This window comes from Lethenteron reissneri, chromosome 60, assembly GCF_015708825.2.
Source record: "Lethenteron reissneri isolate LAM-NWPU_2019-01 chromosome 60, ASM1570882v1, whole genome shotgun sequence".
Taxonomy (NCBI): domain Eukaryota; kingdom Metazoa; phylum Chordata; class Hyperoartia; order Petromyzontiformes; family Petromyzontidae; genus Lethenteron; species Lethenteron reissneri.
The window spans coordinates 1,137,800-1,152,203 of NC_083838.1; the positions used below are offsets into that span (position 1 = coordinate 1,137,800).

Below are 14,404 nucleotides of genomic sequence, written 5' to 3' on the forward strand. Positions count from 1 at the left end.
TGGGATTTTGATTGGCGTCCCCAGGCACTCAGAAGAGGTCTGGGATTTGTTTCTCTTCGGTGGTGCAGTGTGGGGGAGGGGGGGGTGCGTTGGGGATGAGGAATCGATTTTGTTCCGAACATCGAAATGGAATCGATTCCCTGTATCATTGCGCTGATTCCATGTGAATCGTTGTTTCGTAGCGGTGCTGGAGAAATCCGATGAGCTATGAAGCTCTCCCCCCCCCCACACACATCCAGTCAGGGTGGGTCAACACGTTACAACAACACACACGATCTGAGTGCGACGTAGAGGAAATGTCAACAAATCACTTTGAAAAAATACGAATTAAACTAAACTATGTTTTTTTTTAATCTTACCAGGTAAAGTCCTCTGAGCTGTTAAACGTATCTTTCAGAAGCGACTTGGGCACAAATGACAGCTCCAAGTGGCTGATCAGCGGATTCCTCCAATCTCAAGACACAGTCTGATTCTGGGTAGTCGCAAAAGGAGTTTGTGTGAGAGGGCGCGTTGAACTTCCTTCGCACCGTACGGAGCCAACCGTGTCAATCGGAGGTGCAGTGTTAGTCTATGGGTAGTGTTAGTCTATGGGTAGTGTTAGTCTATGGGTAGTGTTAGTCTATGGGCAGTGTTAGTCTATGGGTAGTGTTAGTCTATGGGTAGTGTTAGTCTATGGGTAGTGTTAGTCTATGGGTAGTGTTAGTCTATGGGTAGTGTGAGTCTATGGGTAGGTTAGTCTATGGGTAGTGTAGTCTATGGGCAGTGTTAGTCTATGGGTAGTGTTAGTCTATGGGTAGTGTTAGTCTATGGGTAGTGTTAGTCTATGGGTAGTGTTAGTCTATGGGTAGTGTTAGTCTATGGGTAGTGTTGAGTCTATGGGCAGTGTTAGTCTATGGGTAGTGTTAGTCTATGGGTAGTGTTGGTCTATGGGCAGTGTTAGTCTATGGGTAGTGTTGAGTCTATGGGCAGTGTTAGTCTATGGGTAGTGTTGAGTCTATGGGTAGTGTTGGTCTATGGGCAGTGTTAGTCTATGGGTAGTGTTAGTCTATGGGCAGTGTTAGTCTATGGGTAGTGTTGAGTCTATGGGTAGTGTTAGTCTATGGGCAGTGTTAGTCTATGGGTAGTGTTGAGTCTATGGGTAGTGTTAGTCTATGGGTAGTGTTAGTCTATGGGTAGTGTTAGTCTATGGGCAGTGTTAGTCTATGGGCAGTGTTAGTCTATGGGTAGTGTTAGTCTATGGGCAGTGTTAGTCTATGGGCAGTGTTAGTCTATGGGTAGTGTTAGTCTATGGGTAGTGTTAGTCTATGGGCAGTGTTAGTCTATGGGCAGTGTTAGTCTATGGGCAGTGTTAGTCTATGGGTAGTGTTAGTCTATGGGCAGTGTTAGTCTATGGGCAGTGTTAGTCTATGGGCAGTGTTAGTCTATGGGTAGTGTTAGTCTATGGGTAGTGTTAGTCTATGGGTAGTGTTGAGTCTATGGGTAGTGTTGGTCTATGGGCAGTGTTAGTCTATGGGTAGTGTTAGTCTATGGGCAGTGTTAGTCTATGGGTAGTGTTGAGTCTATGGGTAGTGTTAGTCTATGGGCAGTGTTAGTCTATGGGTAGTGTTAGTCTAGGTAGTAGTGTTAGTCTATGGGCAGTGTTAGTCTATGGGCAGTGTTAGTCTATGGGTAGTGTTAGTCTATGGGCAGTGTTAGTCTATGGGCAGTGTTAGTCTATGGGTAGTGTTAGTCTATGGGTAGTGTTAGTCTATGGGCAGTGTTAGTCTATGGGCAGTGTTAGTCTATGGGTAGTGTTAGTCTATGGGCAGTGTTAGTCTATGGGCAGTGTTAGTCTATGGGTAGTGTTAGTCTATGGGTAGTGTTAGTCTATGGGTAGTGTTAGTCTATGGGCAGTGTTAGTCTATGGGCAGTGTTAGTCTATGGGTAGTGTTAGTCTATGGGTAGTGTTAGTCTATGGGTAGTGTGAGTCTATGGGTAGTGTTAGTCTATGGGCAGTGTGAGTCTATGGGTAGTGTTAGTCTATGGGCAGTGTTAGTCTATGGGTAGTGTTAGTCTATGGGCAGTGTTGAGTCTATGGGCAGTGTTAGTCTATGGGTAGTGCTAGTCTAGGTACGTGAGTCTATGGGCAGTAGGTGTGTGAACTTCATTCGCACCGTACGTAGCCAAACCGTGCCAATCGGAGGTGCGGGGGGATGGATCGCCGCAGCTCGGGGGAGATGGATTCAACGAAAATCAGTCCACGTTGCATCTCAAGGATCGTGAGAGATGTGGGCCGCCTGCATCCAGCAGTAGATAAGATCACGGCTCGGCTACGACGGCGATCATGAATTCATGATCATGTTGAAGTGCACTCACTGATGCTACATTTCTTCAGTGTAGTCGATTTCTCGGAATCGAGTGCCACCAGCCCGGAATCGATTCCTCCGCACATCACTCTCGCAGAGAGATGCGGGGGGGGGGGGACACAGCGGAAAGGGAGTGTACCATTGCGAGCTAAACACGGGGAGGAGATTACACACGTCGGGTTGATAGAGGTGCCATCGGCTCAAGGATCCCCCCATGGGTGTAATGGTAAATCCCACACAGCCCATTGAGATTTGCCAGTGGACGTTGCGAGCACCTGTGTGCTCTGTGCATGTGGCCACGGGGTACAACAATAACGTAGTGACGACTACTTCACGATGTCCTGTACACTACTCAGGGCTATCGCTCTGCCATGGGGCTATCTTGGTCTCTCATATTTCTTAGGTTTTTTCGGTAAAGTTCACGTAGGTAAAACATTAAATTAATAATGTGTTACATACGTGACGTTACCGAAAAAACCTAGATATGAATCCTTGCAGTCACGAAAGCTTCAAGTCTAGATTATCTGGGTCTTCTTTAGCACGGAACTGCATTGATGCAGAGCAACAAACTGCAATTTCCACGTTTTTCAGTTTCATGTATTCGGTGTGTCCACTGAGGAGCCATTCGGCTCTTGAATCGGGTGCAACCGCAACAACAAAAACATGAAACACATTCCTGCGGAGGGGAGCTGGTAGGAAACTGCTCGGGTTGGCTCGGTCAATGGCCTGCAGGGTCAACGGCGGCGTATGGGGTGTATTCCCGCAAATATGGCCGACTGTGAGGGCGGGCACAGCCGGCGTGAGTAGGTGAAACGTTGGAGTTTTTATAAGGGCACCACGGGGTGACCAGCCCCTCAACATCCCTGCCCCACCCCTCCACCCCCCCCACCCAGCCCCACCCCACCCTCCCCTCTCCACCCAGCCCCTCCCCACCCAGCCACCTCCCCACCCCACCCCTCCCCACCCAGCCCCTCCCCACCCAGCCACTCCCCACTCTCCCCCCCCCCCAGCCCCACCCTCCCCACCCAGCCACTCCCCACCCCACCCTCCCCACCCAGCCCCTCCCCACCCAGCCACTCCCCACTCTCCCCTCCCCACCCAGCCCCTCCCACCCCAGCCCCTCCCCACCCAGCCACTCCCCACTCTCCCCTCCCCACCCAGCCCCACCCTCCCCACCCAGCCACTCCCCACCCCACCCTCCCCACCCAGACCCTCCCTGCACGACGGACGGACGGACACAATAATCCCCTGTGGGCTGGTGGAACTAGTGGGTGCTACCAGTATAAAGTTGTACAAAATCTTGCCTCGCACACCGGATTGTAAGACGCACCCCAATACAATTATACGAAAGTGACACTCGGCGCCTGGCGGGTGTGTGGAGATGGAACGGAAGTCGCGCGATGAACGGCTTGAGGCTTGAGCAGAGGTCGCAACCGGGTACCCGATACCCGTACCCTACCCGATACCCGGCTACCCGTACCCTACCCGATACCCGTACCCTATCCGATACCCGTACCCTACCCGATACCCGGCTACCCGTACCCCTACACGATACCCGTACCCTACCCGATACCCGTACCCTATCCGATACCCGGCTACCCGTATCCGGCCGGGTACGGGTAGCCGTTTGCGACCCTGGTGCGGCCGGGTACGGGTACAGGTATGCCGTGAGTCACTGGTGAGTCACCGTTTGTCACTCATTTCGGGTAGGGTACGGGTAGGGAACGGTTACCCGTACCCGGCCGGGTATTTGCGACCCTGGTGCGGCCGGGTACGGGTCCGGGTAAAGGAATCAAACCCCGTTTTGCGACTTTTGGGCTTGAGGGATGTAGAAACCAACTCATACTCTGGTGGTGGCATGGGTTGTGGGAGAGATGCCAAGTGCGGAGTTGGCCTGAATAGCTTGAAGCTAAATTGTCTTGTGGTTCGATTTAAAGCTTTCGTGACTGCAGGGATTCATATCTTGGTTCTTTCGTAAAGTCACGTAGAAAACGAAATAATAAAAATAAAAACTATAAATTATCACGTTTTTCGACTGCAACACAAGCAATCATCATCAGGTGTGAAAACCACAGCAATAAAAAAAAGTGGCGTTTTTTTAAATTTTCTTGCTGTGGTTTTCACACCTGGTGATATATAGCAAAGCGTCCCCTTATGGACTATTAAGTTAATACATTTTGTTATTTTTTTTATAAAAAAAAAAGATTGGAATCTTTAAATTGAGCGTTTTCCGATGGGTTCGTCTTTAAATGTAAGAAGAAGTTGAATTAAATCGTCAACGATTATTGTGGTGGTTTTTTTTTTGCGGAAAAAAACTAAATGTAGCGATGGTTGTTAAGTTGCCCTCAACGTAGATACAAATTGTAACAAAAAAAATCACATCAGGTTAATTATTATATTTCTTGAAAACGTTTGCCTGGCGAAGACAGCCCTTTATGAACTAGTGTTACTATATGTTGTTTTCCCTTTTTAATGCAACAACGAAGCTAATTGGGGAATGTGTAAATCTGATCTTAAAGGTGCATTGAGAAATGTTGATACTCCGACTGATGCTCCTGCTGTTGTGGAGTGACTCATGCAGACAGCTATGGCTGCAGAGTTTGGTGGTACATGTTGTTGACGTTGTTTATTGTGAACATTCGGTCACAGTTCCTATGGCCTGCACTGTTTCATTGCTTTTATGGCTTTATTTTGGTGATTTTCGAAAAGTTTTTTCTTTTGGCCATGTGTGTTTGTTGTAGTACAGAGTTAGACTGATGGCCTTAATCTAAGTTGTCTTGTGGTTGTTGTTGTTGTTTGACTTGCATCCCACTGGGATTTTTGCACACAGCGTTGGTGTACGGTGTTTTTTTCTGCAATATTTTGCTGTCTTTTCTTGGATTTTCTGTTTGCACTTAGTCACATATTCACTTTAAGATGTTTTCTTGTTCATGTTTTAGTTTTTTGTTTGTTGCGGTTGCACCCGATTCAAGAGCCGAATGGCTCACAGGGCCACACCTAATACATGAACTTGAACTTATTTATTAACATTAAAAATCGAGCACTTTGATCTGCATCAGCCACCGTAGTAGCCACGCGCGTGAGTTATAAATAGAACAGCGGGGTGAATCGATTCCATAGTTCAACATCCAAATCGATTTTCAATGTTAAACACGCGAATCGAAATGTAGGTGATTCTATTGTTTCCATTAATCGATTCCCGTCTTGGCGACACGCGTTCGCTGTGGGTCCTGCGGAACTCGCTCCACCGTAGATTCCACGCCCTCGTCATCGGGCCATGGTCAACCCACTGCTGGATGAAGTCGTCCTCACCACTCACCCCTCCACGTATATAATCCACATCCACCGCGAATCGATTCAGGAATCGGCGCGCGGCCACGGAGGAATCTAAACCAATGCACATCCATCCACGCCTGATTAAGTGTTATTCTTTAAGCAACTTTTAGTTCGATTTGTGATCGTCTCGTAGCAGCAGCTTTAGCTCAACGTTCGCCCGTCGTTAGAGCTGCTATGAATTCTACGGACAATCATCGGCGCGGAGTCGCTGTTGCCACCGGTAAAGTCTAACGCTATAATCCGGTGTGTGCGTCTTATAATCCGGTGTGTGAAGGTGCGTCTTATAATCCGGTGTGTGAAGGTGCGTCTTATAATCCGGTGTGTGAAGGTGCGTCTTATAATCCGGTGTGTGAAGGTGCGTCTTATAATCCGGTGTGTAAAGTGCGTCTTATAATCCGGTGTGTGTGAAGGTGCGTCTTATAATCCGGTGTGTGAAGTGCGTCTTATAATCCGCTGTGTGAAGGTGCGTCTTATAATCCGGTGTGTGTGAAGGTGCGTCTTATAATTCGGTGTGTCTGAAAGTGCGTCTTATAATCCGGTGTGTGAAGGTGCGTCTTGTAATCCGGTGTGCGTGAGGTGCGTCTTATAATCCGGTGTGTGAAGTGCGTCTTATAATCCGCTGTGTGAAGGTGCGTCTTATAATCCGGTGTGTGTGAAGGTGGGTCTTATAATCCGGTGTGTCTGAAAGTGCGTCTTATAATCCGGTGTGCGTAAGGTGCGTCTTATAATCCGGTGTGCGTGAGGTGCGTCTTATAATCCGGTGTGTGTGAGGATGCGTCTTATAATCCGGTGTGTGTGAGGATGCGTCTTATAATCCGGTGTGTGTGAAGGTGCGTCTTATAATCCGGTATGTCTGAAAGTGCGTCTTATAATCCGGTGTGTGAAGGTGCGTCTTATAATCCGGTGTGCGTGAAGGTGCGTCTTATAATCCGGTGTGTGTGAGGATGCGTCTTATAATCCGGTGTGTGTGAGGATGCGTCTTATAATCCGGTGTGTGTGAGGTGCGTCTTATAATCCGGTGTGTGTGTGCAACTTTACCGACACGGCACAAATATGACGCGCTTGGCACGCTGCACGCGCCTGATGATTGGTGAACACGTCCCCTCATCATCACGGTGGCTAGGAGATGTTGACTACCTCGCATGGTACACAGGAGGTCGTGGGTTCAATCTTGGCTCTGACAACTGCTGCTGCTGTATATTTGGAGTCTGCGTGTCTCTCACTCTCATCATCACGGTGGCGAGGAGATGTTGACTACCTCGCCTGGTATACAGGAGGTCCTGGGTTCAACCCTGGCTCTGACAACTGCTGCTGCTGTATATTTGGAGTCTGCGTGTCTCTCTGCCCGTGATTTTTCTCCGGGTCCTCCGGTTTTTCCCCCTCCACTTTTAGAATCAACGTCACGCTTTTAGAGCATTTAGCGTCGACGCATTTCCACATGACGATAAGCCGCCACTTAGTTGAGCAATCAGACGTGGCCAGGCTGCTTCCGAACAAGAGCTCCATATAGCTCAGCGGGCGCTTAACCGGTAAAATGAAGAAATAAAGAAGTTTATGATCTTAAAATGGAAAAGTAAAAATAGGCGACGTTTCGCTAATAGCTCGAGAGGGGTCAGAGAGATGGAGTGGAGAGATCTAATTCTAGATTTGAAGCTTTCGTGACTGCAAGGATTCATATTCTTAGGTTTTTTCCAGTAAAGTCACGTAGGTGAAAAATTTAAATTACAGCTATCGTGCTGTGACGGTTCCACCAGAAAGTCAAAGCTTGTGTTGCCTCCGAAACGTCGTGATTTTTATTTTACTTTTATTAATTTTTATTTTTTTACCTACGTGACTTTACCGAAAAAACCTAAGAATATGGAGAGATCTAAATTGAGTTGTGTCGCCTGTACGTTTTTGAACTCTCACCCACCGTCAACCCTCCTCCGTGTCGCCAGCATTGGGGACCTCCAAGTGGGACATCCGCCAGACGGTGTGGGACTACATGGAGCTTCACGACCTGGCGAACTTCCCCAGGCCCGTGCACCACAGAATTCCAAACTTCAAGGTGCGTCATGGGACCTCCTCTGCCAGTACCAAAATATGAGAATAGGTTTTCCCCTTTTTTCTGGCAACAAAACAGCTAGATTTGAAGCTTTCGTGACTGCAAGGATTCATATTCTTAGGTTTTTTCGGTAAAGTCACGTTGGTAAAAAAAAATAATAAACATAAAATAAAAATCACGACGCTTCGGAGGCAACACAAGCTTCCTTCTTCAGGTGGAACCGTCACAGCACGATATCTGTATCAAGTGTGATAGCTGTATCAAGTGTGATACAGCTATCGTGCTGTGACGGTTCCACCTGAAGACGGAAGCTTGTGTTGCCTCCGAAACGTCGTGATTTTTATTTTATTTTTATTTTACTTTTCTTATTTTAATTTTTTTACCTATGTAACTTTACCGAAAAAACCTAAGAATAACAAAACAGCTGTGTTAAGATGTTAAAACACCAAACTGAAACATTTTACAAGGAATCATGTCTGCGTTAACCACAATACTTGTGGTCAGAATGCAAACAAAAAACACACTATGATAATATTTGCATTGTCTTTGAAACGGATTGGTCCACACCAGAGACAGCTTTCTTTTGAGCCTCGTCTCAAACGGTGTTAGACCAGAGGACACTGCCCATAGACTAACACTGCCCATAGACTCAACACTACCCATAGACTCACACTACCCATAGACTCAACACTGCCCATAGATTCAACACTACCCATAGACTCAACACTGTCCATAGACTCAACACTGCCCATAGACTCAACACTGCACCATAGACTCAATACTGCCCATAGACTCACACTACCCATAGACTCAACACTACCCATAGACTCACACTACCCATAGACTCAACACTACCCATAGACTCAACACTACCCATACATACGTAATGTTTCACTCTAAAGTTGATAACCGGCTGTTGTTTTGCTGCCTTGCCCAAGCTTGGGAATTGGTGTACTTATAACATTTGAACTTTCTACTTTATCAATTCTACGTATTTATTTATAGTGATTTGCTTAACTTTCATAAACTATCATTTTTCGTGCCCCTTACTGGACTTCCGTCAACAAAGAGCTTCATGGCTCATCGGATTCCTCCAGGATAAATAAACATTCCGATCGCATTCGCGACACCTCCGTGGACACGCCACGTGATGTCTCTGGCCGATGTCTCCCCGGCTCTAACGAGCCAACGACGGCGGCCGCACCGCCCGCTGGTGACCTCTCGTGCCAGGGGTCGACCGGCGCCTCGGCGCGTCTCGGCCTCCTCCCGCAGTTTTCCACGGCGACCACCGTGAAGGTGAACCCGGACAAGCCGCAGGAGGGCGCGCGCTACCTCGCCCTGGAAGTGAGTGCGAAGAACGTCTCGCGTCTCTGTCGTCCCCACCAACCCCACTAACTACCCACCAACCCCACCGCCCACCTCGCCCACCGCCCCCCCACTATCCCTCTCACGGCGCAGGGTTCGTATCGCGCCGCGGGGAGGATCGGAGACCTCGCAGCTTTCGCAGCGACCAGCGCCGTTAAGGTGGACCCCGATAAGCCGCTAGAGGGCGTCCGACTCGCCGCCCTGGAGGTAACGCAGCGACCCACACTGGGGGTGGACAACTCGGTGTAGAGGGAGCGCCGCGGTGGCTAGGAGATGTTGACTACCTCGCCTGGTGTGCAGGAGGTCGTGGGTTCGATCCCGACCCTGACGCCTGCTGCTGTATATTTGGAGTCTGCGTGTCTCTCTAATCATCATCATCACGGTGGCTAGGAGATGTTGACTACCTCGCCTGGTATGCAGGAGCTTGTGGGTTCGATCCCGACCCTGACGCCTGCTGCTGCTGTGTATTTTGAGTTTGCGTGTTCTCCGGGTCCTCCGGGTTTTCCCTCCACATTTATAAAACACGCGTTTAGAGTATTTGGCTGCTATAAATGTCCACATGATGATGAGCCACTTCGTTGAGCTGTCATTTGCGGCCAGGTCACTTCTGAAAAAGAGATACGGAGCTCAGTTGGCCTCACCTGGTAAAATAAAATAAATAAATAACAAATTAAACTCGATACTCGTTCTGCCTTCTTCCCTCCGCCTCTCCCCAGGCACGGAAGACCCTGCTGGTTCCCACGCCGAGACTCCGATCCGGGCTGTTCAACCGGATCGTTCCGCCCGCCGGTGCCTCCAAGGCCGACCTGCACCGGTGTGCCACCTCGCAGGCACGGAGCCGGCGCTTGCACACTGATCAACCAGGCAACAGCAGGCAGCAGCAGGCAACAGCAGCAGGCAGCAGCAGCAGGCAGCAGCAGGCAACAGCAGCAGGCAGCAGGCAGCAGGCAACAGCAGGCAGCAGCAGGCAACAGCAGGCAACAGCAGCAGCAGGCAGCAGTAGCAGACAGCAGCAGCAGGCAGCAGCAGCAGGCAACAGCAGCAGCAGGCAGCAGCAGCAGCAGGCAGCAGCATGATTTAAAAGTGCATAGCTCAGGTGGCGTCCTTAATATCGGATGGAAGAGCGCCTTCCAGACGGCCGCAGAAGCGCACCTGAAAGCGCCGCGCGACGATGCGGCGACCACCGTCTTTGTTCGACGGCTGAGCCCAAAAGCCGCCGCCGCTGCTGCTGGGAAAAGATGACGACCGGAGTTTGTGTTGCGGTGGTTTGCACGAGTACGCCCCTCCTCTCCTTCCACGGTGCCCTGACCCTGACCCTTTGCCCCCCGCTCCCGCCTGCGACCTGCGACCCCTGGCAGGGCGTGCGCGAGTTCAGCGTGCCGCTCGCGCTGGACGCCGGCGTGCGCGTCGACCTCGTGGTGGTCGGCTCCGTCGCCGTGTCCGAGAGAGGTAAGAGCCGGGCTCGTACCAGAGGTCGTAACTGGGTACCCGATACCCGTACCCTACCCGATACCCGGCTACCCGTACCCTTCTGGGTACGGGTACCCGTTTGCGACCCTGGTGCGGCCGGGTACGGGTACGGGTAGGCCATGAGTCACGGGTAGGGTACGGGTACGGGTAGGGAACGAGTACCCGTACCCGGCCGGGTACGGGTACGGGTACCCTTTTGCGACCCTGGTGTGGCCGGGTACGGGTACGGGTAAGGAATCAAACCCCGTTTGCGACCTCTGGCTCGTACCTCGCACGCCCCGCAGGCAGCAGCGGACTGCGTCTCGATCCGCTGCTGGGTGGGAGCGGCTCGCAGGGAGTTTTGTACGTTTTTCACAATTGGTTCGTATCCTGGTTTGGCAGTCGATTCGGACCAACTTCTCTCCGGCGTCGATAAAAATGAGCGCCACTTAGTAGGGAAGTCAGCGGTGGTTGTCACGATTCCGGGGTCACGGCTGGTCAGTCCGAGGACCGATTGCCCTTGACGTATTCTGCAGACTTTTTGCGTTTAGTTCCTAGAGTCACACAGCTGTACGGGGTCGTCTTCCACCGGCAGCCGATTGGCCGCCGTCAGAGTGATGACGTCGCCCCTAGCAACCGTAGGCCTCGTGGTCTCCTTCTGTTCGTGGCCCCCCACCCCCAAGTACAGAAGTTCCCCGTAAAATGCGGAAAGCTGTGATTGTAGCAAGATCCGAAATGACGCGAGAGAGAGAGAACGGAGAGGATGTCAAGGGTGTCCTCCTGGGTCGTCGGCAAACACAGCGGTTGCTAGGGGCGACGTCATCACTCCCACGGGCGGCCAATCGGCTGCCAGGGAGACGACCCCATACGGCTGCGTGAATCTAGAATCGACTGCGAACTCCACCGAGTCTGTAGAGTACGCGAAGGGCAATCGGTTCCGGTCCGCCGCGTGTGCCCGCAGGATGGCGCATCGGGAAGGGCGAGGGCTTTGCGGACATGGAGTTCGCCATGATGGCGTGCACAGGCGCTGTGGATGACGCCACGGTGGTGGTAACCTGCGTTCACGACTGCCAGGTCCTACACGCGCACACGCACACACGCACGCGTGAACGCACACGTATACATCTTGGGAAGCCACAGGAGCTGTGCACTTTTAAATCTAAATTTGAGAACTCGTTTCTTTAGAACCGATTTTTGTGTTTAGTGTTTGTTGTTCCTTTCCCCCGCACATCCGATTGGCACGGTTGGCTACGTACGGTGCGAAAGAAGTTAAATATACAGACTGCACACAGACTAACACTGTCCATAGACTCAACACTGCACCTCCCATCAGAAAGATTGGCTACGTACGGTGCGAAAGCAGTTCAACATATACACAACAAGATCCCTCAATTAGTAGTCAAAACAGATATTTCGGGGCCAGTTCTGTTTGCGATCAGCAATGAAGGCCGGCACGGCACACGAGGCAAACTCCAGCTCTGGGAGTGAAAGTCTGTTGAGCATTCGTGCGGTGAATGTTACTCTGCAGCAGGGCGGGTAGGGAAGTGCATCTCCTCTAGCAGTGGAACTTGAAACAACCTCAGAAGCGTAGGTCGCAGACGAGTTTTGATTCCTTACCCGTACCCGTACCCTACCCGTTACCCGGACGGGTAGGGTACGGGTATCGGGTACCTGATTGCGACCTCTGGGATGAAGCCATGTTGCAGGCGCGGGTGGGTTGATTCTAGGAACTTGAATTGTGAGAAGAGACAAGACGTTGGGAAATAAGTGACAAACAGTTACTCGCCAGTGACTCACGGCCTACCCGTACCCGTACCCGGCCGCACCAGGGTCGCAAACGGGTACCCATACCCGTACCCGGCCGGGTACGGGTAGTTGGGTATCGGGTAGGGTACGGGTATCGGGTACCCGGTTGTGACCTCTGCTCAGAAGTAGCTCCGCAGACCATTCTCGGTCACACGTAAGGGCCGCAGCAGAATTCCATCTCGTGGCGTGACGTACGATCGGAATAATCCCGGGGGTGGCGGGGACTGGGTAACATTTCCATCGCCGTCGGTGACGCAGGTGGTGGACATCCCGGAGGAGCTGGTGGAAACTCATGACCTGACGGTTGACTACATCCTCACCCCGACGCGCGTCATCAAAACCAACTGCAGCGCGCCCAAGCCTCGTGCAATCATCTGGTCCAAGGTCAGCCGACAACTTCTTTCTATTTGTGTCGATGTGGTTTAAGGGTGGCGAGATGTTAACTATCTCGCCTGGTACGTGGGAGGTCGTGGGTTCCATCCCGACCTTGACGCCTGTTGCTGTATATTTGGAGCCTGCGCCTCTCATCACCATCACGGTGGCGAGGAGATGTTGACTACCTCGCCTGGTATACAGGCGACCACGGGGAGACAGAGAGAGAGACGCACACTCCAAATATACAGCAGCAGGCGTCAGAGTCGAGATCGAACGCACGACCCCCTGCGTACCAAACGAGGTAGTGAATGTCCCGCCACCGTGGCTTGTGTCGATCCTCTCAATGTTGCGAAGATCGACCGCGAGCTTCTGGCCCGGATCCCCATCCTGAACACTCTGCGGGCCCGGGAAGAGAGGCTGGGCCGGGACGTGTCGCTGAGGGACGCTCCCAGCCTTCACCGCACCGCAGCCTCTGCCGGATCTCCGGACGATCCTTCCGCTTCTCTCCACCGAGAAACCGTCGGCGTCGGCTCTGCCGGGACAGCGGCAGCGACCCGCGTGCGCCGGGCCGGTTCCGTTTCGGCAAGGGGGCGGCGTGGGGACGGGAGACACCACCGGGGAAGAGGAGGAGGATGGGCGAGGCAGCCGATTGGTGGAGGAGGAAGTGGTTGCGCCGTGCCGGATCTGGCGAGGGGCCGGGGTGGTGGTGGGGGCGACGGAATGTAACCTTCCGGTAACCTCGGGGCTTTAATTTCTCACCCACAATGTTCGGCGTCGCTGGTAGACTAGAGTCGGTGTTGCCGTGACTCGTCGTGCTGCAGCCCACCGCGGGAGGTGTATACTTGACGTGGTGTTCCGGGCGTGGAAATGACCCGGCCAGATCCGGCTGAAGCGAAGCCCTGATGAACCGGATCCTGAAAGCAGCGATCAGCAACGAGTGGATGATGATGACGATGGTGGGGGGGGGGGGGGGGGTTTTCACCATTTGTGAATTGTCGGGGCGGGGGCCGCACGTCAGGGGCCGCACTAAAGGCCACCAGGAGCTGCCGCCAGTGGCCCGCGGGCCTTGTGCCTCGTGGTCTCACGATGCATCCCACCCCTGCACACTCAACCGATGTCATTGTCTACAACATCACGCACGCACGTGTGCTTACATACACACTGCACTTGTAAAGCATTCTGGGTAATAAAATATGGCTAACGTCAGTGGCGAGTTGATGTCTGATCTGGTCCTCCTTATAACGTATGCTACAGGCCCCGCACCGGCACTGCCTGGATGACTGTGGAGGCCTTTGGCAATCTCTTGACAAGGGACGATATATTATTAATATTCAGATAATAACACTGCTGCGTACAGCACGTGAAGTGTGTTCAAAGCCGGTCTGTGCGTGGTTCCCTTCGTACAGAAATAAAACTTTGGTTTCCGATTTTTATTGCCAAATTATCCTTTTCGTTGTTGTCGATGTTGTCGATGTTGTTGTCGTCGATGTTGTCAACACGTCCCCATGTCCGGCGCAACTCGTGGGGCAAATCGCCAAGCCGACCATCCGTGTTTTAGGCCCCTTTAGTGAAAATGCGAAGTGTGGCTCTTCCTGAACCCTCACCCGGTCCGAGACGTCTGCAAGTGGCGGGCGGGTGCTGTGTCCCCGTTCATCGCCGGAGCGTGCGAGCGACTCGGCGTAAA

The 14,404-nt window shown here is 51.9% G+C and overlaps 1 protein-coding gene across 3 annotated transcripts; it reads left to right on the forward strand.

Annotated features, from left to right (window-relative positions):
• The first annotated feature begins 5,560 nt into the window (after positions 1–5,560).
• On the forward strand, positions 5,561–14,164 carry LOC133357971 (methenyltetrahydrofolate synthase domain-containing protein-like). Of its 3 annotated transcripts, XM_061576202.1 has the most exons (8): positions 5,771–5,901; positions 7,619–7,728; positions 9,184–9,297; positions 9,807–9,920; positions 10,449–10,539; positions 11,501–11,613; positions 12,604–12,729; positions 13,075–14,164. In XM_061576202.1, exons 1-8 carry the CDS (start codon positions 5,856–5,858, stop codon positions 13,444–13,446), a joined length of 1,086 nt encoding a protein of 361 aa, XP_061432186.1. In that variant the 5' UTR covers positions 5,771–5,855; the 3' UTR covers positions 13,447–14,164. The 3 variants fall into 3 exon arrangements, with proteins under 3 accessions (XP_061432185.1, XP_061432186.1, XP_061432184.1); XM_061576201.1 differs by lacking the exons at positions 5,771–5,901; positions 11,501–11,613 and adding an exon at positions 5,561–5,672 and having other exon boundaries at positions 9,807–9,904; XM_061576200.1 differs by lacking the exon at positions 11,501–11,613 and having other exon boundaries at positions 9,807–9,904.
• Positions 14,165–14,404: the final 240 nt, after the last annotated feature.

Excerpts from the sequence above, each read along its gene's own strand:
- LOC133357971 (XM_061576202.1), top strand. The coding sequence starts at position 5,856 with ATGAATTCTACGGACAATCATCGGCGCGGAGTCGCTGTTGCCACCG. Across the intron at positions 10,540-11,500 it reads CGTCGCCGTGTCCGAGAGAG|GATGGCGCATCGGGAAGGGC; the intron begins GTAAGAGCCGGG and ends GTGTGCCCGCAG. Across the intron at positions 11,614-12,603 it reads CCTGCGTTCACGACTGCCAG|GTGGTGGACATCCCGGAGGA; the intron begins GTCCTACACGCG and ends TCGGTGACGCAG.